Source organism: Colossoma macropomum, unplaced genomic scaffold (genome assembly GCF_904425465.1).
Source record: "Colossoma macropomum unplaced genomic scaffold, Colossoma_macropomum, whole genome shotgun sequence".
Taxonomy (NCBI): Eukaryota; Metazoa; Chordata; class Actinopteri; order Characiformes; family Serrasalmidae; genus Colossoma; species Colossoma macropomum.
Genome location: NW_023494807.1, coordinates 22179155 through 22205502, shown reverse-complemented (window position 1 = coordinate 22205502; position 26348 = coordinate 22179155). Strand labels below are relative to the sequence as shown.

At 38.6% G+C, this 26348-nt stretch overlaps 2 protein-coding genes and 1 pseudogene across 2 annotated transcripts; 1 reads left to right on the top strand and 2 right to left on the bottom strand.

Moving 5' to 3' along the window:
- Positions 1-1588: 1588 nt before the first annotated feature.
- Positions 1589-6084, bottom strand: LOC118797529 (annotated as a pseudogene).
- Positions 6085-15080: 8996 nt separating this feature from the next.
- On the top strand, positions 15081-16157 carry LOC118797528 (polymeric immunoglobulin receptor-like). The gene is made up of 3 exons (XM_036556894.1): positions 15081-15390; positions 15503-15805; positions 15975-16157. The coding sequence occupies exons 1-3, from the start codon at positions 15081-15083 to the stop codon at positions 16019-16021; spliced, it is 660 nt and encodes a 219-aa protein (XP_036412787.1). The 3' UTR covers positions 16022-16157.
- A 6701-nt stretch (positions 16158-22858) lies between these two features.
- Positions 22859-26134, bottom strand: LOC118796716 (CMRF35-like molecule 3). The gene is made up of 6 exons (XM_036555772.1): positions 26051-26134; positions 24568-24888; positions 24151-24459; positions 23994-24050; positions 23542-23575; positions 22859-22916 (listed from the first exon to the last, which is right to left on the bottom strand). The coding sequence occupies exons 1-6, from the start codon at positions 26109-26111 to the stop codon at positions 22883-22885; spliced, it is 816 nt and encodes a 271-aa protein (XP_036411665.1). The 5' UTR covers positions 26112-26134; the 3' UTR covers positions 22859-22882.
- Positions 26135-26348: the final 214 nt, after the last annotated feature.

The window sequence follows — 26348 nt, the reverse complement described above, 5'->3', positions numbered from 1 at the left end:
CAGTGCAAATTGTCCTTTGAAAAAGTCTGAATAATCTTACAAAACTGTCCAACAAGTGTTGTGCTAAAATGCTTCGATTCAGTTGTGATCAACATGTTTTAATACCTGGTTTTAAGATCATTCTGTGTCTTGTAGACCAGACCTCAATTAAATGTTATGTTGTTTTTCTTGAACTGTTTTAAATAGAACATTCATCTTGATTCATCCAGTGGGACATATGAACTATTGTTTTATTATTTATGGTTGTACTGTGATTTATTCTATTCAGTAAATGGAGGTGTTTTGCCAACATGCATAGAGAAACAGGCACAAGCAGCTTTGCTAACTACTACTAAAAACATAGAAAATACAAAGCCATACATGAGAAGACTGCAATGATAATTTTTTTCTTGTTGAACTTGTTGTGTGAACTCAATTTAATTGTGCTGCACTTTGATTTTCATTCAGTCAAACAGAATCAAATCACTCCAACAGAAACAGTATGTACTATTCTTTTGAACCTCACCATAAAATGCAGGCAAAATGCAGACTTGCATTCATGGCAGAGAGGTATATGCAGGGTGTTGTAAGACAAAACAGTATAAACTTAAAGAATATGGTTCATCCTTAGGGTTCTTCAGTAAATAAAAGGGTTCTATACAGCAACAGAAAAGGTTCTTCTGTTGTTACAAGCTTGACATTGTAAGAAACTATTCTGGTGCTATATAGAACCCTTTTAAAAAAGGTTCTATATAGAACCATCTACAACATATTCTCAGTCAATCTGAAGAACACATTCACAATGCAAAGAACCCTTTAATCATGCAAAGAGTTATTGAGTGTTTATGGTTCTATATAGAACCTTTTTTGTACTAAAGAATCCTTTAATCAAAGAACTGTATAACATGTAAGCAGTGTTTCAAATTAACAGACAAATGATTTGATTGATTTTATAATGTTATTGATATATACACACACCAATCACCAATGTGTGTGTGTGTGTATGTGTGTATATATATATATATATATATATATATATATATATATATATATATATATATACACCAATCAGGCACAGCATTATGACCACCTCCTTGTTTCTATGCTCACTGTCCATTTTATCAGCTCCACTTATTATATAGGTGCAATTTATACAATTACAGACTGTAGTCCATCTGTTTTTCTGCATACTTTGTCAGCCCCCTTTTACCCTGTTCTTCAGTGGTCAGGAAACCCATGGATCCTCACAGAGCTGGTACTACTTGGGTAAAACAGGGAATACAAGCAGACCAGGCAAAGTATATAGAAGATTAAACACAGCCAGATATTGAAAGTCAGTGAAGGTCAGGAGAGGTTATTAGTATTGAGTTTGGGATGAGATTTACTGGTGCTGTTGACAGATGGGAGTGATGTGAACCAATTGTTTGGTTTGTGTGAGACTCAGTTGGCTGAGTTTTGTTGTCTGACTAAACAGGAGCGTATGAAGCAACTGAGCAGAGCAGACTATCTACCACCTTTATAAAGAGTAAAAAATGCCTTTAACAAAACTTTCTGCCCTCAACAACAGCTACTTTATCTCAGATACAAAAGCTGCAGAGTGTTAAGCTTCTTATTTCTCGACCTCCAGGATCTCAGCGTTTGTGGAAGCATTCAGTTGTGTGTAAGACAGAACTGCACTGACTCTCTGAAACACAAAACAAAGCAGGAATACATCACAACTTGTATAAGTGTGGTGATAATGACAGACTATATCATGTTTAAAGAAGAGTGATAAGGGTGACGCTCACTAATATTTAACCAAATACAGATAACAAAATCAAGGTCAAAACATTCATGAACTTTAACTCAGTTCCTGCTGAGACACAGCACTGAAGAATTTTACCTCATTTTTTAACAGTAGGGACCAATATGGGAACTGTGAGTTGATGGAGATATTAAATATTTTCCATGCATATATCTGCTGATAGTTATGGCAAAGCACACATATTTACAGAATGTAGAAATTGGGACTAGATCCTCCTGGAATAGCATTACAGAAAAATGTAATATATATTTGTAGAGGGGAATAAGGCAATAAAATTAATCATAAAATGCAAATACAGTAGCCCAACATCAACTAAATGAAATCTTCCTTTCTAAAATGGGACAACCCTCAAATAAAAAAAGAACATTACTTCATTAACTGGCTACTAGTGGTGCTCTGTAGGCGACCCTGCCTAACCCCTTCAAAAGGGGGGGTGACATTTATTTATTAACTCCCACCCCTAATTCTTCAGTGATATGAAGCTGAAGTCAGCTATTCACCAGCTTCTTCTTCAAATTTTCCTGTTCCACCTAAAATAGTGGTGGAGTTCTGACACCTGAGGTGAGAGAATGTAAGTGCTGCAACATTTAAGGTTGAACAGGAAATTTAGCAAGTTAGCTACCAAGACATCAGCATACTAGCAAGTTTTTGTGCTTGTTATGCAGAAAAGGACCATAATAGATTGAAACAACATTAAACTAAGATAATACATAAAGGTTTTCACAATTTTTAACAGGGAAAATGCTCACATTTGTGGGTGCTTTTGGTCGCTTGCACAGCCATCTTGCTGGTTTTTCATTTTGTTTGGAGGGCCATGTAGCCCTACCATTTCGCCCTACCCCTCTATCTTAACAAAAATTGGGACACACTACCCCTAGACATGAATGTACGAGGGATAAGGGCTAATAGGTAGGGGCAAGGGCCTTGGTAATAAAGTGTAAAGTTAGGTATGAGCTATATGTCTTAATGCACTATTATTTCTCTATGTCAATGATAAGAGAAAATACCTACTAGGCTGAAACACTGGCCTTTTGACTTACCATTAACATGGTATAATAAACAGTGGTAAATTCAGAGGTTTGGTTCCTGCCAAACTTTATACTCATGTATAATTATAATCATATAATTGTCCTTTTTTCATACACTGAAATCCTAAATATGATTAATCACCACATAACACTACATATATGTACATGTATTTTTCTTAATGTAACATTTGATAATATTATAAACCTTGTTAAAGGTACATATTACATTTTTATAATGTTGTAAGGGTAGTTTGTACTGATGTGACAAGTTTCCAACAAGAACAAAGAAACAGACACAGACATCCAAGACTACCTCTCTCATTCTTTACTTTGTACTTACCTGGGTTTCTCAGGGCCAGAACATGTGGTCTCTGCTGTCCAAATAACAAAGGAATTAAAAGTTAGATGGGTTACTGATGACATTAACAGTGTCAGAATGTAACTGAACAATCTCTTTGTGTCTACACAGCCAGCTGCCATTTCCAGAATCACATCATCTTAAGGAACAGAAATACCCCAAGATACATGCTGATTTGTATCACAGCACAGATTCCAGCTATAAGAATAAAAGGTGTGTGTGTGTGTTTGTGCACCCACCCATGTTCTTTTGCTATCAGTATCACATGTTTATTATTATTATTATTATTATTATTATTATTATTATTGTTATTGTTATAATAATAATAATAATAATAATAATGAAGGAAGAAGAAGAAGAATTAGTTACATACATAGACACATCTGTTCTGAGACTATCATTCAAAGACTCAAAATTTGATTGCAGCGTAATTACTGTGGGTGTTGCTATGCCAGTTTTAGGCTTTAGCCCCTTCTAAATGTTATTTAGCCCCCTTTTCCCAAAATAATGTGTATTACTAGTTAAAATCGCCTGTGGTTCATTCTTTTTACCAACATACTGGAATAGCACTGTGCAGCCTGGGGGAGGCGCTGCTGCTGCTCTATTGCAGTGCTGCCTTAGCTGTAAACCCTTGTTTGGCCAACAGGTCAGACCTCCTAAGTTGTAAGCCAATCATATCGGATCTGAGGGAGGGTCCCTGGTTTTACTAGTTTTTACTAGCACTCTTTTTTTTTAGATGTTCACAGGTAGTCAGCTCTCTGACTCCACTGTATCAGTCGCAATGAACAAATGAACCATGTTACTGCTGCCTACAATAACCTACATCCAGCCACAAATGCAGAATACATCTAGATGTTCTGGCAATACAAAGCTAAGCCCAGAGCTAAAGTCTGATATACTGCATGGATGTTGTCCCATTGTGACTCCTTCAGTAAAGATCTGAACTTGCTGTCTAGTGTTTAGCTGAATACTTAGCTCTACTATTGTCATCATATCTGACTCCAATTGCGATGAAATGCTTAAAAGACTCATTTGACCCAAATACAGAATATTATACCAGACACTCTAGAGCCCCACCAGTTTGTGTATCGACCAAACAGACCCACTGGAGATGCAATCTAAACTGCCATCCACATAGCTCTAGAAAACCTAGAGTGTAAAGACTGCTACATGAGAACGCTGTTCATTGACTATAACTCGGCATTCAACACTGACTGACTGAAAAGCTCCACACCCTTGGGCTGACGGGGCTGATGGTTAGACCCCAGTCTATCAGGATTGGAAACTACACCTCCAGCATACATATTGTAAACATAGGGATGACCCAGGGCTGTGTGCTGAGTCCTATACTATAGACCACCTAGACAATCTCAGGAAGCGCCCTCTCACCACTAGAGGACATTTACCATTTCAGGGTCCTCAGGAGGGGCCAAAAGATAACTGAGGATAAAACCCACCAATAGCACAATCTCCTCACACTTCTTCCATTTTGGAGGTGATGGAGGAGTGTGAAATCAAGGACCACCAGATTACGGAACAGATTCTACTCCCAGCCCATCACGACTCTGAACACCCCGTACGCAATATGCAATGCCCTCCCTCCAACCACCACACCACCTGGACAGTGATGTAGTCTCAGACTTTTTTGTAACGTCGCTACATTTGCGCTCAGTTTAAACCAGACAGTGAGGCAGTCACAGAAATGCACATAACTACACTGATATATAGTGCATAACTATATTTGAATGAAAACATCTGTATGTATTCATTATGTACTGAGAAACAAAGTAATGAATTATGGATGTTTCCACACTAAAGCTTTTGCACATCCCAGATTTCAAAGTGTATAAATCACCAATTCAGGCTTTATAAATCACCAAATCACATCGTTACATGGCAGCCAGTGCCAGCATCCAGCCACGCACATTAGTATCCCACAACCACAGACAGGTTCCAGGTGTAAAAACAGAAGGTCTGTTTTTTTGTTTTTTTTTTACTGCATTTTTAGTACAGCAACAGAATGATTATATCATGATACAAATGTTTATATCATGTTTATATCAGATATTGACAGAAAAGATCCAAACATATTTATAATGTCTTACTCATGCCGGGTGACCCAAGAGTAGTGTTTGTGATCGTACCTGGAGTGTTCACCATTTCTTGAGCGAGAAGCAACATATAGATGTTAGTGGTACAACATTAACCAACAGTACAACAGTAACCTCCACATCTCCTGCACTGAACCAGTACCAGCCAGCATCACTCTTCTGCAGACCCCTCATCTCCACACTGACAGATCCATTTCCATCATCACTAACCAGCACTGCTGAATTCTGGGATGTGTCAGTCCTCCCCACTGTGAAGCAGCTCCAGTCTGTAAATCTGCACCACTGCTTCTGTTTATTCTGATATCCAGCACTGTAGAGACACTGGACACTGACACTGCCCCCTTCCTGACCACTCACTCTACTGTTTATCACCGACACAGCAGGATCTGAATAAAGAGGCAGAGAACGAGTCGTATAAATACATCCTCCATCAAAAGAGACGCGTCTTACAAGCTTTGAGTTACAGTGAACAGATTCAACCTCCCACAGAGAGACTCCTTACCTGCACTGACCGTCAGATACAAATAATCACTGTCATCTAAAGGGTCATCAATTTACAGCACACCAATAACATCCAGAGTCAGAGTCTTGGAGGCTGTTCAGATCCACAGTAAACATATTCTGAGTTGGATGATCAGTGACTGATGTTCTTCCACTTGTGTTTGTATAGGTTACTATTTGACAGGAGAGCCAGTCCCACCCCTCACACCAGTATTTAATGTTTGCTTTGTATTTATTATCATAAAAACATGGAATACTGAGAGATCCCCCACGCTGTACAGCTAAATACTTCAGTGTCTTCATGCTCTCAGAATCTGCAAAAAAAAGAAGTCAAATTATGCAACAGTAATAGTTCTACTGAAGAACTGCTTCAAAACTATTAGTATGAATGTCAGAGTAAAAAAAATCAGCATCAGTATAAAAAGTCAGTCACTACACAATGATGTTTAAATGACCATGAAAAAGAACAGATCATAAATGTCAGTATAAACGCATATTTAAAGCAGTGAAAAGGTGAAGAACAGTCACTGTACAGGAATGATGTAGCATTGATCTAACCTGAGATACAGAGGAGTAACACAGAGAATTAAAGAACTCATGAGTGACTGAAAGCACATTTCTGTAAGAGACTCCACTGACAAATACTCTTCCTGCCTCTGAGTGAAGCAGCTCGACTGCAGTCCTCTTCCTGTTTCTACCTTTTTCTTGGTACTATGGCTCTTTGAGAGTCCTCTGACTTTTTTGAGATATTGTTAGGCTTTTTTTCTTTAAGTATTTTGAGATGTTAGATTTCTCTCATTATAATAAAGATAAACAATCCAAATTTCTGGACTCCAGGTTTGTGCACTATGGTGTCACGGATTTCGGGCCTACACTCTGTAATGTTCACTGTTCACTGTCATCACCTCAAATCTGTGGACATATAAAGTCATGATTAATTGCACTTTGACTTAATTTGCTTTCTTATTTGATGTCGACCCCAAGTTTGGACATTTGTGCAAGTATTGTGTAGTTTGTACATTGTAGGATCTTTTTAGTGTGTTTGCATTTTATTTATTATCATTTTTTCCTGTTTAATTTATGTTATCATGGCTGTGCAGTGAATCCACAAGCAAAGTCCGCACCCCAAACAGCCTCTCTAGAAGTTTGCTTGATGCCCCTTACATCATTGATGAAAAGCAGTCAGACAGACAGCGCTAAATCCTTGCAGCCTATCTTGTAAATGTATAGATTAAGGCTGCAAGTCTGGGGAATTCTGGAGATTTAGATTGGGCAAAAGCTTGTTTGCAGCTTAAAGCTTCAGGCTTTCAGCATGTTGTACCTCCTGCTGGCCCGATTGTGAACTGCATTAGATATGTTGGCTTCCAGTCTAGTACAAAAAAAAGAGAAAAGTTCTGTTCTGGCTCCGTGTCTACTGTTAAAGGTTACTCATTTACATCTCACCCTCTATGTTGTAGAATACTGTGCAAAAGTCAGTGGCCACTTTTCATTTACTTAATTTCCAGTCAACATGGTCATTAAGTAAAAGTGATTATTTTTTTCACGAAAAACAGATTGGATATAAAATAATCTGCTAGCATAAAACTAAAGCCAAAGGAAAATAATAATAATAAAAAAAATAGGGGTTTTCAAAGCTGAAACTGAAACTAAAACTTAATAAAAATGAGAGAGAGAAAGGGACTCAGTACCTGGTAGACCACCAACACTCTCACCATCAGATAAGGAGCACTTAAAGCTTTCATCTTTGAGAAACAGAGAAAAGCTCCACTGTGAGAAGTTATTAAATAAAGGAAAGTGGTCTCTGACTGTTGCATTTTACTGTAGCACAGGGGTGGGCAACCTATGGTACGCGTGCCACAGTTGGCAGGTAGGGCTTGTTTGCCTGTCACTCTGATTGGTGGAGTAAAACAATGAAAGTATTTCAAACACGGCACCTTATTGGTTGGATCATTCCTTACAGCACATGACCATTTAAGATGGGGTGGAGTAATTTATGCTAGTCAAGTAGACTAATCAAGGTGTGAGGAGTGATTCAGCTTTCAAATACGCATGAACTAAACAATAATATGGCAGCTAAACGCACTAAAGTGGACATTTATTCATTTCAACAAGACAGGACTGATTTGTAGAGATTCATTCACAAAAAGACGGAGCTGTGTGCTCTATGTACCGTGAAAGCCTCAGTTGCCGAACCTCAAGTGTCACCCGCCATTTTTAGACAAAGCATCAAATCTCATTTAAGGTGCAAGTTCAAGGTACAAGAAACAGACAAATGTTCTTCAAAATTTAAGCCATGGTAAAAGTTCTGACACACTTGCAAGTTACAAGATAGCTCAGTGCATTGCAAACATGGTAAACACTTCAGAGACAGAGAATACATTAAAGAAGCATTCTGTGCAGTGGGTGATTTGTTTGACGGTTTACCGGACAAGGATACTTTCATAGCTGGTGTTAAAGACATTCCTGTTTCAGCATGAACTGTTCAGCGCTGTATCACTGATACATCAGGGAACAGCAAGAGACTGGACTGAAAGACTGCACTGTGTTTAGTGTCGCGGTCAATGAAAGTGTGGACATCAACTCTTTGTCTCGTTTGGCAGTTGTGGCAAGATATTGTGATTCTTCTGGAGAACAAGAGGAACTGTGCTATTTGAAACCCATCAATGGCACCACAACAGGTGAAGACTTGGCAAAGCCTTTGTTGAACATTTTGAAAGTCTTTGATCTTCGAAAAAAATAATTTGGCAAAATAATTAAGGACAAACTTGGGCACCCTGTTCTTAAATGAAACTGCATTATACACCAGGAAAATCTCTATGCAAAGATATCAATTTCTGATCTTAAAACTGTGATGGCAACGGTTGCTCTGCCTTGACTCAAAGGCAATCCCAAGCGCTGCTGGAAGAAATGGAATGTGCAAACAAAGAGATCCCACTTTACTCCAGTGTCAGGTGGCTGAGTAGTGAAAATGTACCTGAGAGTTTTGTGGACTGCTTTGAAGCAATTAAAGTCTTGTTGTGAAGGACCAGCATTACCCAGAGCTTGAGGATGTCAGGTGGCCTGAAACTTGTGGTTCTGACAGACATTACATCACACTTGAATGAAGTCATGTCTGTACGCAGGGAGCTGGACAAAAGGTCATAAGTCTGTTTGAGACATAAAACGCATTCACATCCAAACTTATCGTTTATGCACAAGATATAGAAAACGGGGCACTTCGCTGTTTCAAACACTTAAGAAAGATTTCCACTCATCACTTGGTCAATGCAGCTTAATGTGTAAGACGTAGACGTCCGTTTTTGAGTGGATGGACATTAATGACTTTAAAATGCAACTGATTGACTTCCAGAGCTCATTTCTGTGGACAATGAAGTTTTGTGAGCTATGCACATCACATGAAACATCCAAAGAAAATGCACAGTCCATTTTCATGTGTTGGACATCACTTACAGAGGAATTTGACAATTTTTAGAAGATTGCATTGGCAATGCTGTCAGTCTTTGGGTCAAAATACCTATTTGAGCAGATCGTCTCACACATGAAGTCCATCCTCAGTCCTTCATGAAGCAGGCTTACTACAGACCACTCCGAGGCCTGTGTTTGGCTCAAAGTCACCTCATATGCACCGGCATCAGTCACGCAGCCAACAAACACTGACGACAGCTGCGAGAGAGGGTGTGGGGGTGCTGCCTGGGCCTACACGCTAAGAGCAACAAGTGACTGTGGGAGGAGGACGTTAGCCGTGTGAGAGTGCAAGAGAGCTCATTGCTCCACCTCCCCATCACCGACCCCGCTTCATGGCTCGGCCACCGGGATTGAACGTAGGGCAAAGTAAAGAGACCTTGCCGCTGGACCAGAGACGGTGCCCAGGAGGTGGGGCTTGGGACTCATGCACCGTCCACCACTCCCTCATGATTCTCCTTCTCTTCCCACTGTCCTTGCTCAGAGCTCGGGCCTGCTTTCCTGTTGGCTCTTGGGGCCATCATTGGGGCCCGAGGGACAGGAGCATGGCACAGTACCACAGATGGATCATCTTTGCAAATACAGTCAGGGACATGGATCACACTGAAATGTAAGTTTAATAAACTGATTAATTAGTTTATGTCACATACATGGTAACAATTTGTGACATGGCATACTCAGTGCTTAATCTTTGATTTATTTATTTTTTTTAAATGGCATGCTGGACAAAAAACTCCTGTTGTAGCAGCTGGTGTACTGTACTTACCTCTGTACATGCCACTAACACTTCTCCAGTGGAAGTAGTCAGTGGCAGTAGCACTGCTGACTAGGAGCATTTTCATAGAACATAGTTAACATAGAACATGTAGCTCTATGCTGTTCATCAGTGTAATGAACCATTAAAAGTCTTCTGAATCCAGCTTATAAGAAACTCTATGTCAAAGAGCTGTAATCAAAGGGGTGGGGGGAGTGAATGACATTTTCAGAAATTGCTGCTACTGCACCCTGTGGTAAACAAAGATAGTCCAAAGCCGATATTTTTTTGTCCTACATACGTTTTTCTTTCGAATGTCATTGGATCCTCTGAACTGAGAGCATGTTAAGTAACTGAAATATGAATATTGCTACATTTATGCTACAAGCAAGCAAACGCTCGTGTATGCTGAAATGATGTTACATGAAAGTCTAATATTATACTTGCATACATACATCTCTAAAACAACACCGGCTCCTCAAACTTTGGGCTACAACTGTTTAAGCAGCTTAACTCCCACATTTGACAAAGCTTGCTGGTTTTTGTTGCCAGTTGTCAGTTCACTGCACAGTAATGTTAGCTTGCATGTAGCAATAAGCACAAAGAGTAACATAAAATATGGAGGAAGTCTTTGAAAGTCTTTATCTTGGAATGCCAGTTTAGTGGAATATCTCGAGAAACACTTTAGTAACCTGTTGATCTTCAATAGCACCGAAATATCATTTCTTATCCACCAGAACAAAAAGTAAGACTCACAGAGGCCTTTAGGTCACTTCCCCCCTCAAACCTTAATTTAAACAGTTAGATGCTATCATTTCCTGGGAGTGACCCAAGAGAGATGTTTAAAATCGGACAGTGACATCATTTCAGCGCAAAAGAAACCACAAACCAAAAGTTATTTCCATCTGTTGTTCAAATGGCAGCTTTAAGGCATGATTTTGGAGCAGGTCTGTTAGTATTCATTTAAAATATCAGAGTTTATTTCCATTCCAACATCACAATGGTAACTAAGGGGCTCAAAGAAAAAGGATGAAATCATTTTCTAACAAATATTCCTGCACAGCTGTGTTATCTGTCCCAAATCACAAACTAGATCTAAAGATACCAACACACACTGAAGTGACACTTAGGCCACTTATACAGAAGCTACTTCTGAGTGGTAAGAGTGAAGCAGCACTGTGACGGCTGCAGCTTACACACATTAGCCATTCATACATACATTTATCGCTTTTTTTAATTTAGTTCCATGTATTACGTATTATGCTAGATGTTTGCATTGGTCATACCATGCAGAGGCAGTGTGTGTGAAGTCTTTTTTTGGTAGGTGTTATTTACATATTTCAAGCATTTTATAGCCTTTGTATAAAGCTCATTTGGATTTCAACTGAATTTGAGCTCTTTGTAAAATAAGGGGGCATCAAGAGAGGAGAAAATGAATCAACTAACAACATAGATCAGTATAACAGCAGAATAAGGAAAAATAAACTGCCTTTGCCATTAAACTGCCTTTGCCGTTAGGTAGCTAGTTAAGCTATGTTAGCTTCGAGAAACTCATGTTTGTTTGTCAACAAAATGACAGAATGAAAAACTATCAATCTTACATGAAGTTAATCAGGATCTCATTTTCAACCATCCAATAATGCATTTTCTGTATAATTTTTGTAAAATCAATCATTTGAAATGATGTTTAATATAATCACATGATGCTTTATCAGCCTTTCTAATGGTTCTTTCATGAAACTTGTTCCAAGAAGTTGACACTTGCAACGAGTTTCAAGTTCAAATTGCAAGACATTCTATGTAACTCAATTTAGTTTCATTTAGGTTTCAAGTGAATAAAGTTGCATGGAAGTTTCACTGTGTAAAGCCAGGCTTAGAGCTAATTGGTTCACATGTCGTTACCTTACACTATTGAAAATGAGTGGCTATTAATGTCAGGAGGCAAAATACAATTAAGCAACTTATTAATTTGGTAATTAAGGATGATGATGTAAAGGTCACTGAAAACCTTTGAATCTGCAGGGGCTCTTCACTTTACTGATGCTTCCCCTATACATTAGATAGAGCGAGAACTACAAAACTAAACAGGAAGAGCACTGAAGTGGAGCTGCTTCACTCAGAGGCAGGAAGAGTATTTGTCTCTGGAGTCTCTTACAGAAACATGCGCTTTCACTCACTCATGAGTTCTTTAATTCTCTTTGTGTTACTCCTCTGTATCTCAGGTAAGATCAATGCTGCATCATTCCTTTGCACTGAATTTGTGTTCTTTACACTTTCACTGCTTTAAATGCTTTAACTCATCCATGTCAGGGTGCAGGTGGACACTGACATCTTTGATGTGATAATTATAATTATTCGAATTATACGAATAGGACAATTCCTGTGGAATCTGTAACTGTTTACTAAGTGGCAAAGACACATTTAGGCATTCAAATTGTTCTTTAAGCTGTCTTGGTTCTATATACTCTCACTGGCCACTTTATTAGGTATATCTAAACTTGTTGTCCAACATTATCAGGTCTACTTACCATATAGGTGCACTTTGTAGTCTTACAATTGAAGAGCTTTCAAGATTTCTTTAATGATTTACGTTGTTGGGAGTCAGCTTTACACATAAAAAAAACATCAGTGCTATATTTTGATTAATACCACCTTTATTAGAGAAATATCAATTGCTCTTATTTTTTTAAAAAATTCATTACATCCAACACTGTAATGAATCCACAAATGGATTTACACCATTTTGGAATGAAACTATTTGAAATCACAGATTTCTCTGCATAATCTGTTGGCTGCTCTTTACTCTGATCATTAACGGTCAGCAACTCCACACTACAGTCTGTAATTGTTACATTGCATCTATATTGTAAATGTAAGGGTTCAGCCGGCCCCGCCTGCTGCCAGCAGAGGGCGACGACGGCAGGGTGTCCAGCCTGGGCCGCCTGCTGCCAGCAGAGGGCGACGGCGGCAGGATCTCCAGCCTGCGCCCAAGTATATGTATCTGCAGCCCGGAGAACCAGTGGGCGTAACGAATGGGCGGAGACACTGTCAATCATTTCTTGCATCGGCCAATCATATAAGAGAGATGGACTGTCAATCAAAACTTGCATTGGCCAATCACAAGTGTGAATTACCTGTCCCTCATTTTATGCATCAGCCAATGGTTTGAAGGAAAGCGCAAAAAGGCGTTACATGCTGTTCAGGCACGCGGAAGAGGGAAGATGGGAAGTTGCCTTAAATATCACCCAATTTCTTATTTCAGATCAACACATTATTATAACTATTGTTTAAACAGGACGGAGTTCATGCAAACACTGACTGACCATCACGCATAAAAGCATCAGTGAACTGATAGAACATGTTCTTCCTGACTTTGTGGGTAAATACATGAACACAGTATAGAAATATGTGCTCATATGCAGTTCTGACTGGCATCTTTTTCTGAGTTTATACAAACACTGCTCCCACCTAAACTTTGCTTGTTCTCAAAAGGTTATTCCACTTGGTTCCTAATGGAACTGTTCGCCGTGTTTTGAGTTAATGAAAATTTTAGGTCTCCGGTCTGCAGAATTTCCCCTTCTCACAACATCCAGATTACACGGTAACGTTTGGCCGCTTCTGCTTAGCGATTTCATCACTTAATCCATTTTCCGTCCAGAACACGGCTAGAGAGACTTTTAATACCTCCCTGCTGAAAAAAGTCAGAGAACCCATTAAAAGTGTCTGTTGGTTTCTGGTGGTGTCCAGTAGTCGCTAATGGTCTTTTGTGTTTTCCTGATGGATTGATATCACAGTGTAAAGGATTCCGATCGTTTAATTGTGTGTTCTGGGACTGATTCTATATGCAGTTGTTCGTTTCCTAAAGGTCTCTAAAGGCAACCATCAAGCCAATTCCCGTTAGGTAGCAAAACCATCAGGTTTTATTCCTAACGGTTCTAATCGTCTTCAGCTTGGCTTTCATAAGTTTCAGTAGCCTGTTTGTTTTTTCTGCTCATGAACCCGACATTGTTTTATCGTCGTGGTTTTATTTTTAAAGTTTCCACATTTAATTACCTCATAATCAGTATGACAGCGTTCATATACATTCAGTGTGACTCTTATTGCTCAGCAGTTCGTGTTTCACTGTTTTTCCTCATAAAACCAACAAAAGCCCTGTCGTGTCAGAGCGGCGCTGACGTCGTTAACAGGCTGGCGGTGCAGGTCAGGCTGAGAGTGCAGGTCAGGCTGAGAGTGCAGGTCTGCAGACAGACCCTTAGATTGGCTAATGCAAGAAATGACGGACAGCTCGTTCTAATCTGCGGTTGGCCAATGCAAAATGTGATTGACGGCCAAGAGTAGTTATTTAATTGGTTGATGCAAAACAATGATTGACAGACTCCGCCCCCCAGTTCCCGCCCCTTTAGGGCTCCGGTCTGCAGCATTCCCCTTCTCGCCTGCGCCGCCAGCTGCCAGCAGAGGGCGACGGCGGCAGAGGGCCATAACTTCAGGGAACTCCAATTCCCAGAAGTCCGCGGGCTGATTAGGCCCAACGCGACACACCTGCGGACTCCTCTACTTAAGGTCAAGGCAAACAGTGGTGTTTGTCACACCTTTGTAGAGAGGTGACCGGTATGGTACTTAGTGTCAAAAAAGAAACAAGAAACTGCCCCAAAACTAAAAAGAAAAAGAGGGCTGAGAAAAGAAATTGCCACAAAGCAAAAAAGAAAAGAAAAGAGGACTGAGAAAAGAAACCGTCCCAAAGCTACTTAAAGGGGAAAAAAAAGACTTCTTGAGCTACAATCGGCTCAGAGAAAATAGAAGAGGTGTTTGCTCCACCTGGAGCAAACAACTGAAACAAAGTCTGCCTTCCCTTCGTTCTTGGAGTGGAGGTGTTTTTTGTTTTCCGGTTATCTGTCGTTTCGCCTTCCTAGTTCAGCCTTTGTTTGAGCACGCTGCTTTCAGCGTCTCTTTTGTCTGCCGTTCGTCGTGTTCCCGCCCCCCCTTAGCCGTTGATTTTACGAAAGAACTTTTGCAGACCCCATATTAAGAGTGTAGGACTGAGGCTGTGGTACAATTTGGCTTCTTTTCTGCAGATTCTGAGAGCATGAAGACACTGAAGAATTTAGCTGTAAGACGTGGAGGATCTCTCAGTATTCCATGCTTTTGTGATGAGAAATACAAATCAAACCTTAAATACTGGTGTAAGGGGTATTACTGGTCCTTCTGTAAAATAGTAGCGTCTACAAACACAAGTGGAAGAACATCAGTCACTGATCATCCAACCCAGAATATGTTTACTGTGGAACTGAATAGTCTCCAAGACTCTGACTCTGGATATTATTGGTGTGCTGTGGAAATTGGTGGGACAGAGACCCCTGATGAAAAGGATTATTTATACTTGACTGTCAGTGAAGGTAAGGAGTCTCTCTGTGTGAGGCTGAACATGTTCACTAACTCAAAGCTTGTAAGATGTCATTTATGATTGAGGATGTGTTTACACCACTCATTCTCTGCCTCTTTATTCAGATCCTGCTGTGTCAGTGATAAACAGCAGAGTGAGTGGTCATGAAGAGGGCAGTGTCCAGTGTTGCTACAGCTTGGAAAATAAAGAGAAACAGAGGAAGTGGTGCAGATTTAAAGACGGGAGCTGCTACTCAGTGGGGAGGACTAACACATCCCAGAATTCAGCAGTGCTGGTCCTTGACTATGGAAAAGGATCTGTCAGTGTGGAGATGAGGGGTCTGCAGAAGAGTGATGCTGGCTGGTACTGGTTCAGTGCAGGAGATGTGGGGGTTACTGTTCACCTCAATGTCACTGAAAGACCTTCAAGTAAGATCCCATGTATCAGAAATATTGTTCATACCTGCAGATCATCAAGCTGTAATGTTGTGCCACTCACATCAAATTATTTATTCATTTTAACAGCAACATCAGCTGTGACTACAGTTTCTGCCACTGAGAAAACCAGCATTAGGAAAATTGACTGTTTCTGTCCTAGGTTCTAAAACTGTGGACAAAAATGCAGAGACAACAGCAGAGCTATAAGTAGTGACGTTCTACTTTGTTCAAAAACTGCTGTACTTTCACACCTCAATACAGCCTGATTTTGCTCTTTGTTTTTTGAAGAACAACTAACCCTCCTGCAGTAACAGCTGCTGAGAATGAACACGGCACAAGCAAGAATGGGAAGATTCAAGATAAGTATGTGAAATGCAGATGAGCTGATCTTTTATTAATTTTTAGATATGGTGTCCGTTCGCTGCTACAAGTCACCCTGTAAAACAATAATTTGAAAATCAGAGGCGTCAGGCTGGATTTTTTTTCAAACCACAACTTGTCTTTATGTATTAGCGTCACACGCAGAGGCTCAAAAAGAAGATCCAGCTTGATGTTTAGGTCTCACATGCAGAATCAACATTATACTGATGAGAATAGTAGATAATTCACTCACATTCTCAGAAAACACGTCGACCACCAAGTTTTGACTTCTTTTTGAATACTTTTTCAATGCTCTCGCAATCATCTCATTCATCAGCTCATTGAAAGGGTCTGAAACACAACCAGCGTTACAGAATGTTCTTCCATGTGTTGCGTGCAATTACACGATCTCTAAATCTTATTGAGAGTAGCTTGAAGTTAAACATACGTTCCCATGCAAAAAACAAAAAAAGACCAAGCCCAAAGCACTAATGGTTTTTACTGATGGTTTTGGCCCGGTCATCGTCCCAATATTTGGTCTCACAGTAAACACAAACTAGCTAAAAGGTAGAATACACCCTGGACAGGCCGCCAGTCCATCACAGGACTTAAAATAATCTTAAAATACACAGATACTTTATAAGCCGCTTATTCTTCAGGGGTCGCGGGGGGTGCTTGAGCCTATCCTAGCAGTCATTGGAAACATTCTGGTCAGGCCACCAGTCCATTGCAGGGCATAATGTAACCTATTGAAATGCGTAGATATTAAAAATTTAAAGTGATTAATATCTAAAAAATGTATTAAATAAGGTATTAAATGTGTGGATGTCCAAAGTAAAATAAGCTTGATTCACTTCAGATCCTTTTCTGTTCTTCATGCTCTTTAGTCCTTTGTCAGACAGACATTATCAACAGCAGTTAGGAGTGTTAACGGAAGATAACAAAGCAGTTTAAATTTCTGCAGTGTTGGACTGTTTTAAAGAGTAAGCTTAAACTGTGTAATATCTGCAGCTCCTGTGTTTCCACTTTTTGTCTAAACTTGCCCCTGTTAAATGTGAGCTCACTAGAGACTGTTCTACCACTTGTTGCGAGTGACGTGCTGCAGAGGTCTTAAGTTTTATAAAGCATTGAATATAATTTAAAAAAATGTGCAGCAACCCTGGATTAGCGTGTACAGCAAAGGTATTTGGTATCAAAATCCAAATAGTAATGCCAAAACACTGAAATGGGTTATATTGCTTTTTATTTGGCTTCTATGTAAAATGAGCAGTTTGTGCTGCTGTTTTTCACTGAGCGGTCTGTCAATCAAAAGGCCTGCTTCAGTACACTTCAGTAGCAGTGTGTGGTGCCCTCTATTGCAGTGGTCTCCAGCCCGGGTCCTGGAGAGCTACATGCCTGCAGTGTCTAGTTCAAACCACAATCAGCAACACCTGCTCCAGCTAATTAACCTGTCTGGCTGGATTAGTGCGTTAGTGTTAGGTAAGGGGAGGGGCAGCATGTTAGGGGCAGGTTGGAATTAAACTCTGTCTCCACTGTAAGAGACATTAAATACCCATGTAATATTCTTTGAATTGTATGTATGTGTGTATGCATACATATATACTCTGCAAGACATTTAAGTAGTGCAGTGCTGGAAGTGGTGTTAGACTTTAAAAATAGCTGTACTTTCACACCTCAGTGTGGCATATTTTTGCTCTTTGCTTTACAAAGTGGAAGAACTGACCATCCTGCAGTAACAGCTTCAGAGTAGGTAGACGACACAAGCAACAGTGGGAAGAACCAAGAACAGTAAGTCAAAAGCAGATGAACTGAACCTTAATTGATTGTACATTTAAAAATCAATGAAAACATTCATTATTTGGAACCATGTATGCTCTAACAAACTTGGATTAAAAACACATTACTGAAAGATAATTCAAAACCAGGATGTGCCTCTCTTTACTTCTCTTTAGTTTTAGTACAGCAAATATAAGCAATGCTAACTTACACACACTATGTCCAAAAGTTTGTAGACACCTAATCATCCAACGTTTCTTCTGAAATCAAGGGTTTAGTAGAGAGTTTGCCCCCCTTTGCTGCAGTAACATCTCTTTTGGGAAGGCTTTACATTAGATGTTGGAAAATTGATGGGAGGATTTGATTGCATTCAGCCACAAAAGCGTTAGTGAGGGTCAGCTACTGATGTTTTGCATGCCATTTCAGCAGTAATAACTTATGAGAATGTTAGTGACCTCAAGTGAAAGAAAGCAATAGAAGTAATTCACACGATGTGAAATGCTGATGAACTAAACTATTTGCATTGTGTACATTAGACACAAACATATCGTATTTGACAGCGTGTGTACTTTAAACATTTTAGATTAAACATAAGGTTTTCAATGAAAAATATCATTCATTGCAGCAATGGAAATACCATGCTCATCTGGGTTTTACTGGCTGTAGGCCTGGGCCTTCTGCTGATTTTGGCCATCTGTATAACCTGCATGTTGACAAAGTGCAGTAAGTATTGATTATCTCTCATTTTCTGACAGGTCTTTCTAGCATGCTTTTAAAATTGTGCTATTATAAAGGACAGAATTAAAAACTAATAATATTTATGCTGTGCTATCTTGTGTATTATGAATGTGTTATTACATAAGTACAATTAGACAACTAATTCATTAATATCTCACTGTAACAGATGGAACTCAAATGGAGACCAGAGAGAGGGTCAGTAACACTGCAGTTCACACAGTCAGTATTGAGGTTCTGGTGCAGTTTTGCTGTTGGTGCAGTAGTTAGTGTTGTGCCTCTCTTGCATCTGACCTGTAATTTTGAAAGCTTGTTTGTTTTTAGAAAATGAATATAATACTTTTATGGGTCCTTTTTGGTCATCTAGTTTTGACTTCATGTAAAATCACATTTGTTTGTGTGAGACACTTATGACTGAAAGCCCAGTGATGTACAGTGCTGTGAATCATAAAAAAAGCTAAGACTCTATTTTTCACACATCTGTACATCAGGGTGTAGACACAGATAGGCCTACACTGATCACAAGCCTACCCAATCAAATGCTGAAAGGTTATTTATTAAATTGCATTTTTTTGGGGGCAATTTTTTTTTCCCACCCATTTTCAAAGTTGCATTTTTTTTTATATCACAAATGCTACAATGGGCTTTGGCATGAACAGTACAACATAAATGGTCCATAAAAATTTCCATGCCTGCTATAGCAGTATTTAGACTATGATGATTAGGTTTAGGTGTTGTTCCTCTTCTTTGTACATCGCAGCTGTCAGATTTTACCTCAGTTATGTCGTCTTCATTGGGTAAAAATAGTGTCTGCAGTGAGTGGACACATGCTTTTTATTAAGTGTTGCACTGCCTAAACCACTGCTACATGGTATTTAAATACTGAAACATTAAGAGATTAAGTTACTGAGTGAATTATGTCCACAGCCTTCATCTGCATCGGATCATGAAAATGATGTGATCTACAACAGTGTAACCATAACTACCAAACAGAAAACCGTAAGTAAAAATACAGCCATTACCACCAGTTAAGTGGGCATTAGCTGGTTGAAAGCTAAGTGTTTTTGAGGAAAAAATGTAGCTTTGACCTCAACCTTATTAAGCATTTAGTTTAGCTGGTGAAAGAGCACTTAGAGTGGTAGGAATGAGAGATCCTCCATTATTTCTAACCCTGTCCTATTTTCCAGCTCTCTCAGGCAGTTGGAGATGATGCAGTGATCTACAGCTCTGTGGTTTCGGAGTAAGAGGTGAGAGAGTCTCAGCGTGAGGGTCAAAATATAACACCTGTGAAATGGCCCATGATGGACTGTTATTCAAATGAACAGTTCACAGAAAAAGTAATTGTACCCCAAATGTTGTTGATTGGCCAATGTTTGGTGTCCCAAAACCTACTTGGGTGACATGAGCAAGGCAAGACAAAAAAAAGCTTATTTATTTAAGCACATTTCAGACACAAAGGCAATTCAATATACTTGTGCTTAAGTTCTTAAGAGTGAAAATAAATAAAAGTAAAAAGTAGCTTAATGATTAAACAGGGAATTAAAAGGAAGTACAAAGTACATAAAAATAAGAATAACGTTTTTAAAAATATTAATGCGAAAGGGCTTAAATGTTTTGACTATCAGATTAAGGCTAAAGTGCAGTAAAAATAGAGATTTAGAGCTCAATCTTAAAAAGATGAAAAGAGCAATATTTTTAATATGCATTTAAAAATATTACACTTTGGGTCACATTTTAGATCTTCTGGCAGTTTGTTCCAATTGTTTGAAGCATAATGTAACTTCTGTTAACTCAGGGCTCCTGTGAGAAAATGAAAAAGCAAACCTGAGACAACAAACACATTTTTGCCTTCTAAGCACTTTTGGGGTCATTTGAAAATTGTGTGTGTGTGTGTGTGTGTGTGTGTGTGTGTGTGTGTGTGTGTGTGTGTGTGTGTGTTTTAAAAAAAACTTGTTTTTGATTACAGGTGTATGCAAATGTGTTTCTGGCCAGATCTCTTACAAAGAAGATACTGCAATGCAAGTCATCCGACAATTAATTTGTACTATATATTAGGAGGCTTTTACAATGAAAGAATGAAACCATTAAGACTTTAGCTTAAGATTTTTACTTCCTGCTGATTCAGTGTTTCTACCTGTAAAAAGCCTTTCAGAAGTTCCTGCAGCTACACTGCTTATACATATGCAAACTTAAAGGAATGGATTGCTGAAAAATCAACACCTCACCTCAGGTGGCGTCGATCAGTCAAGACAAGTTTGGTGTTCAAATGTTGCTTCTTTAGTTTAGCGCTAGAGCTACAAGGTTAATATTGCTAACAAACACAAAGTTAAGTCACCCAAATCTTTTCCATTAAAACATCCTCAAAATGTCTCTCAGCCCCTTCAAACCACATCTAGGTCTCCAATAAATTTGTGTAGACTTGTTGATGTGGTTTAGGACACAGAATGACTTACTGTAGACATCCACTTTACAGGTGTTGTGCTGAATTCCGACTAATGCATGTGTTTGCATGCACACCACACTGGACACTACATTAGTGATTCTGATTCAAATTTAAAACAATCTTCAGGTCAAGAACTCAAGATTGACACTTATTCATAAAAATTGACTTCTGACTTCTAGTCTTTGTTAGCAATGTTAGCCTCGTAGATCCAGTGCTAAACTAAAGAAGCAAAATTTGGGCACCAAACATGTCTTGGCTCATTTACTACATCTGGGGTCAGTGGAACATTTGCTGTCAAGTGTTGTGTTGAGATTTGTTGTGACATTACATCTCTGGAGTGTATATATGATTAACAACTTTCTGAGTAGCCTACAAAGCATTTAAAAAGCTGAAGTGTTGCATGTAAAACAACAAAAAAATTTTCCTATTGATTTAAAATACAGCTTTTTATTTTACATGTAAATTCAATAGGAAGATTAAATAATTACAATTTCACTTAAATTTGCAGATTTTTTAATTCTGGATTTTAATGTCTACAAGGATTTTTTACACTTAGAAATAAATGTGAAATTGTATAACATTGTATAAATGTGAAAGTGTATAACATTTTTCTTGTTTACATTGAACATCAGATGTGAGTTAAAATGATGTGAAATTTCTAAAAGTGGATAAATTGTTAATGTTTAAAATCCTTAAGCATCAAAATACTATTTTATTACTTGCTACTACAGTCAGTAAGATTTATGTTGACATTTTTAGTGTATGAGCTCAAGTCACCAATCCTTCTGCCACTTATACTGAAATAGCTGATAATGAGTGTTTGAGCATGTCATGATGGTTTTACTAGTGAGTTCACTTTTCTACCACTAGGGGTTCTAGGGGTTTCTGCATATGCATGATCAGCAGTAGTTCTGCATGAGTTATAAATCATGTTCTGTCCATAAAAACGTGTGCATGTGAAGTTTATGCATGAAACTGTATGTGTGCACACTTGAAATGCGTCTCCTGAAACACTAATCTTTATTATAGCTCCACATTAGTAAATCACTTCCATTTTAAATACAAAACTTCAAGAGCATTTCTGAAGAAATTGTCTGCTTTTATATAAATACAGTTTGAATGAAGTTCAGTTTTCCAAAAAGAATTATGAACAAATGTGAGGATCATAGTTCTGCCTTTGGCTTCTTGTCACTTAGAGCATTAGCTCACTGGAAAGGTGATGTAACACAGTGACAAACACGGTCCTGTTCCAACTTTATATTTAGAAAGATTATAAAAACACAAACAGTGAAGTTCACAATGTAAAACATCAGATACTCTGTTTTTGTACTGTTTATTTTTTAATACAGTTCAACAGAATGTACTAATCACTGTTTTCTGTTTATACTGGCATTTCACACACTGTCCCAACATGTTCTGGAATTGGGTTTATATATTGAATTTGGGATGAGAGGTACTGGTGCAGTTGATAGAGGATGGGAGTGACGTGAACTGATTGTTGGGTTTGTGTGAGACTCTATTGGCTGAGTTTTGAGTGTGTAGTATAGATTGGAGTTTATTCAGAAAGACAGATAAAAGTAGAAACGGCAGTCAAAACAGGAGCTTATGAAGCAAGAAGATGAAGAAATACATTCTAAACTGACATTGCTGATGAACCTGTTGCTCTGCCCACAACAGAAGCTCAGATACAGAAGTTGCAGAGTGTTGTAGCTTCTTAATTCTCGACACCTCCAGGATCTCAGCGTTTGAATCATTCAGTTGTGTGTGAGACAGAACTGCACGGACTCTCTGAAACACAAAACAAAGCAGGAATAAATCACAACCTGTAAGTTCACAAACTGAGGTGTCAGACTGTCAGTTTATATCTTGTGGTGATGATGACAGATTCTATAATGTGTTATCACTGTATCACCAGGGGGCTCAGACAGCAAGAGGAGTTACACTTATAAGACTTGGAGTGAGAAAATGGGGGGGGGAAAGCCAAAAAGGCAGAAGCTAAAATGGTGTTCTCTGCTGGCAGGTGGTGGCGACATAAGCAGACCTCTTACAAATCAATCCCTTACAATCAGTGATGCTTTAATTCTGTATCCTATATGTAAATGATAACATTCAGTCTACCTGTAGAGAATAAACAGGGCCTGTCAGTTAGTAACAAAAAATAAATGAACTATTAATAATTTTTATTTTTATGTCATGTTGTATCTTAACTTTAATGATGTGGTAGCTTTTTTTTTTTAAATGCAATATTGTGATAATTTTAGAATCTTTGGTAAATATTGTAATATATATTTTAACAGCACAAGTGTGCTTCGTACTGATGTGACAATTTATATGCAAAATATGCACTATAAGTACTGACCAATACTGACCTCTTTCATTCTCTTCAGTATTTTTAATATGGTTTTCTACTCACTTGGGTTTCTCAGTGCCAGAACATGTAGTTTCCTCTGTAGAGAAAAGAATCAAATATAATTTACAGTTTTAACACAGTCAGAATGTAACTGAACAATCTCTTCATCTAGAGCTACTTGATTTTTTACTTTTAAAGATGTTTTTTTCTTAGTAATCATCACATAAATGTCTAAACAGATTTGGAAAAAGACAGAATCCAGTAGTTTTGAAGAGCAAAATATCCCAAATACATGCAGACTTATAGTTCAGCACCGATTCCAGCTATAACTGTAAACACATTTTCTTTTTGTTCTTTAATCATTTTTATTCTGATGTTTATTCCATGTTTAATATCTATCATATGAGAGAGAGAGAAAATGTATAAACTGGCTGCTGCCTGAATTCCAAACTGCTCTTGAAAGGCATCATGAGAACAGCGCCTGAGCCCCGTGAGAGGCATGAGAGTGACCGTACCTGGAGTGGACACACTTTCCTGAGTTTGCTGACTGCTTAAAGTTGTAGTCACTGTTGCTAATATAAGAAGAGAACAAACAAGTTGGTGTGAGTGACACAATATTACAGCTTGATGATCTGCAGGTATGAACAGTATTTCTGATACATGTGATCTTACTTGAAGGTCTTTCAGTGACAGTGAGGTGAACAGTAACCCCCACATCTCCTGCACTGAACCAGTACCAGCCAGCATCACTCTTCTGCAGACCCCTCATCTCCACACTGACAGATCCTTTTCCATCATCACTGAACAGCACTGCTGAATTTTGGGATGCATCAGTCCTTCCACCTAAGAAACACCTCCAGTCTGTAAATCTGCACAACTTCCTCTGTTCTGTCTGATATTCAGCACTGTAGAGAAACTGGACACTGACACTGCCCCCTTCCTGACCACTCACTCTGCTGTTTATCACCGACACAGCAGGATCTGAATAAAGAGGCAGAGAATGAGTGGTGTGAACTCCATCATAAGTGATGCCTTATAAGCTTCAAGTTATAGTGAACATGTTCAGCGTCACACAGAGAGACTCCTTACCTGCACTGACCGCCAGGTACAAATAATCCCTGTCATCAGGGGTCTCTGTCCCACCAATTTCCACAGCACACCAATAATATCCAGAGTCAGAGTCTTGGAGGCTGTTCAGTTCCACAGTAAACATATTCTGGGTTGGATGATCAGTGACTGATGTTCTTCCACTTGTGTTTGTATAGGCTACTATGTTGCAGGTCGACCAGTGATACCCCTCACACCAGTATTTAGGGTTCGATTTGTATTTCTCATCATAAAAGCATGGAATACTGAGAGATCCTCCACGCCTTACAGCTAAATTCTTCAGTGTCTTCAGGCTCTCAGAATCTGCAGAACAGAAGCCAATTAATTTAGCATTACTCTACTCTAGAACTACTTCAGAGGAAAGAAAGGAGGAAGGAGAAAAGATTATCTGATACAACTACAGATGGGAGTCACCACACTGCACACTGAAATGGGCTGATAGGGTTGTGCTTGTTGCATGTCAAGTGTTTCCATTTCATACATAACAAAAATGACAGGAATGGGCTTCTAGCTGCTTTTGTTGCATGATGATGATGATGATGATGATGATGATGATGATGATGATTGATAATAATAATGATAATAATTAATTAATAAATGAATGAAATGGAACCTACAGTTATATCAATACATAGAACATCAAATAAATGTATGTGAAATATCTACTATCGTCATCATATCTTCATCATTTGAGACATAAACATTGAGCCGGACCTTCTTTTTCAGTCTGCGCATGTTAATACGTAAAGACGTGCGGTCTAAAAAACCTCTGCTAAACACAAACCGACATCTCTGACTTGTGAAATATTATTTCAGGCTTTACTGGGCGACTCACAGCAGTACACGCACTTTATATTAGCATGTTTTTATCTCTTTACTCAGTGATGTTACATCTCTCAAATTTAACACATTTAAATTCTTGCATAGTGTAGCTTTAAATTCTAAATCAGTGAGAAAATCATTGAATCTCTAAATCAATAAACAGTAAAATTAGTACAAAATATTTTTAGATGAATATATCATAACTGCAGTGTCTTAAGAAGGTACAGAAGTGTTACTTGCTATTGGCTTTATCTGTTATATTAGGCAACACATTTATAACAGGCAATTTCTTATAACATTACAAGTGATATGATACTAAATGTTTGGAAAAAAAAAAAATCCAACAGGTGAGAATCATAGTTTGCGTGAATGAAAAATGATTTTTAAAAATTACTTCCTGAATTAAATTGTCTGCTGCAGAATCGTGGCATCCTCAAACTGCACCACACCAGAAAGAGGTTTAAAAATGCCCACCAGGAGGTGATTTGATCAAATAAGCTTTTTAGTGATTTACTCAAATTCCTCCCTCCATTATTAACCTGTTATTTTCATTAAAAATGCATTATTCATTGCAAAGTGAAGAAAATGGGTCCATTACACTGGACTAATAATAGGAACAGGAAAGATACAGCACTGATCTTACCTGAGATACAGAGGAGTAACACAAAGAGAATTAAAGAACTCATGAGTGAGTGAAAGCGCATGTTTCTGTAAGAGACTCCAGAGACAAATACTTCCTGCCTCTGAGTGAAGCAGCTCGACTGCAGTGCAGTTCCTGTTTTTTTTCTATTCTATTTTTTCCCCTCTGTCTCTTGCTGTTATTGACTGTGTAATAAGGCCCATTTAAATGGATGGATGGATGGATGGATGGATAGCACTTTGAGCTGCCACTGGTATGAAAAGTGCTCTATAAATAAAGAGATTATTCCTTTTGTGACATG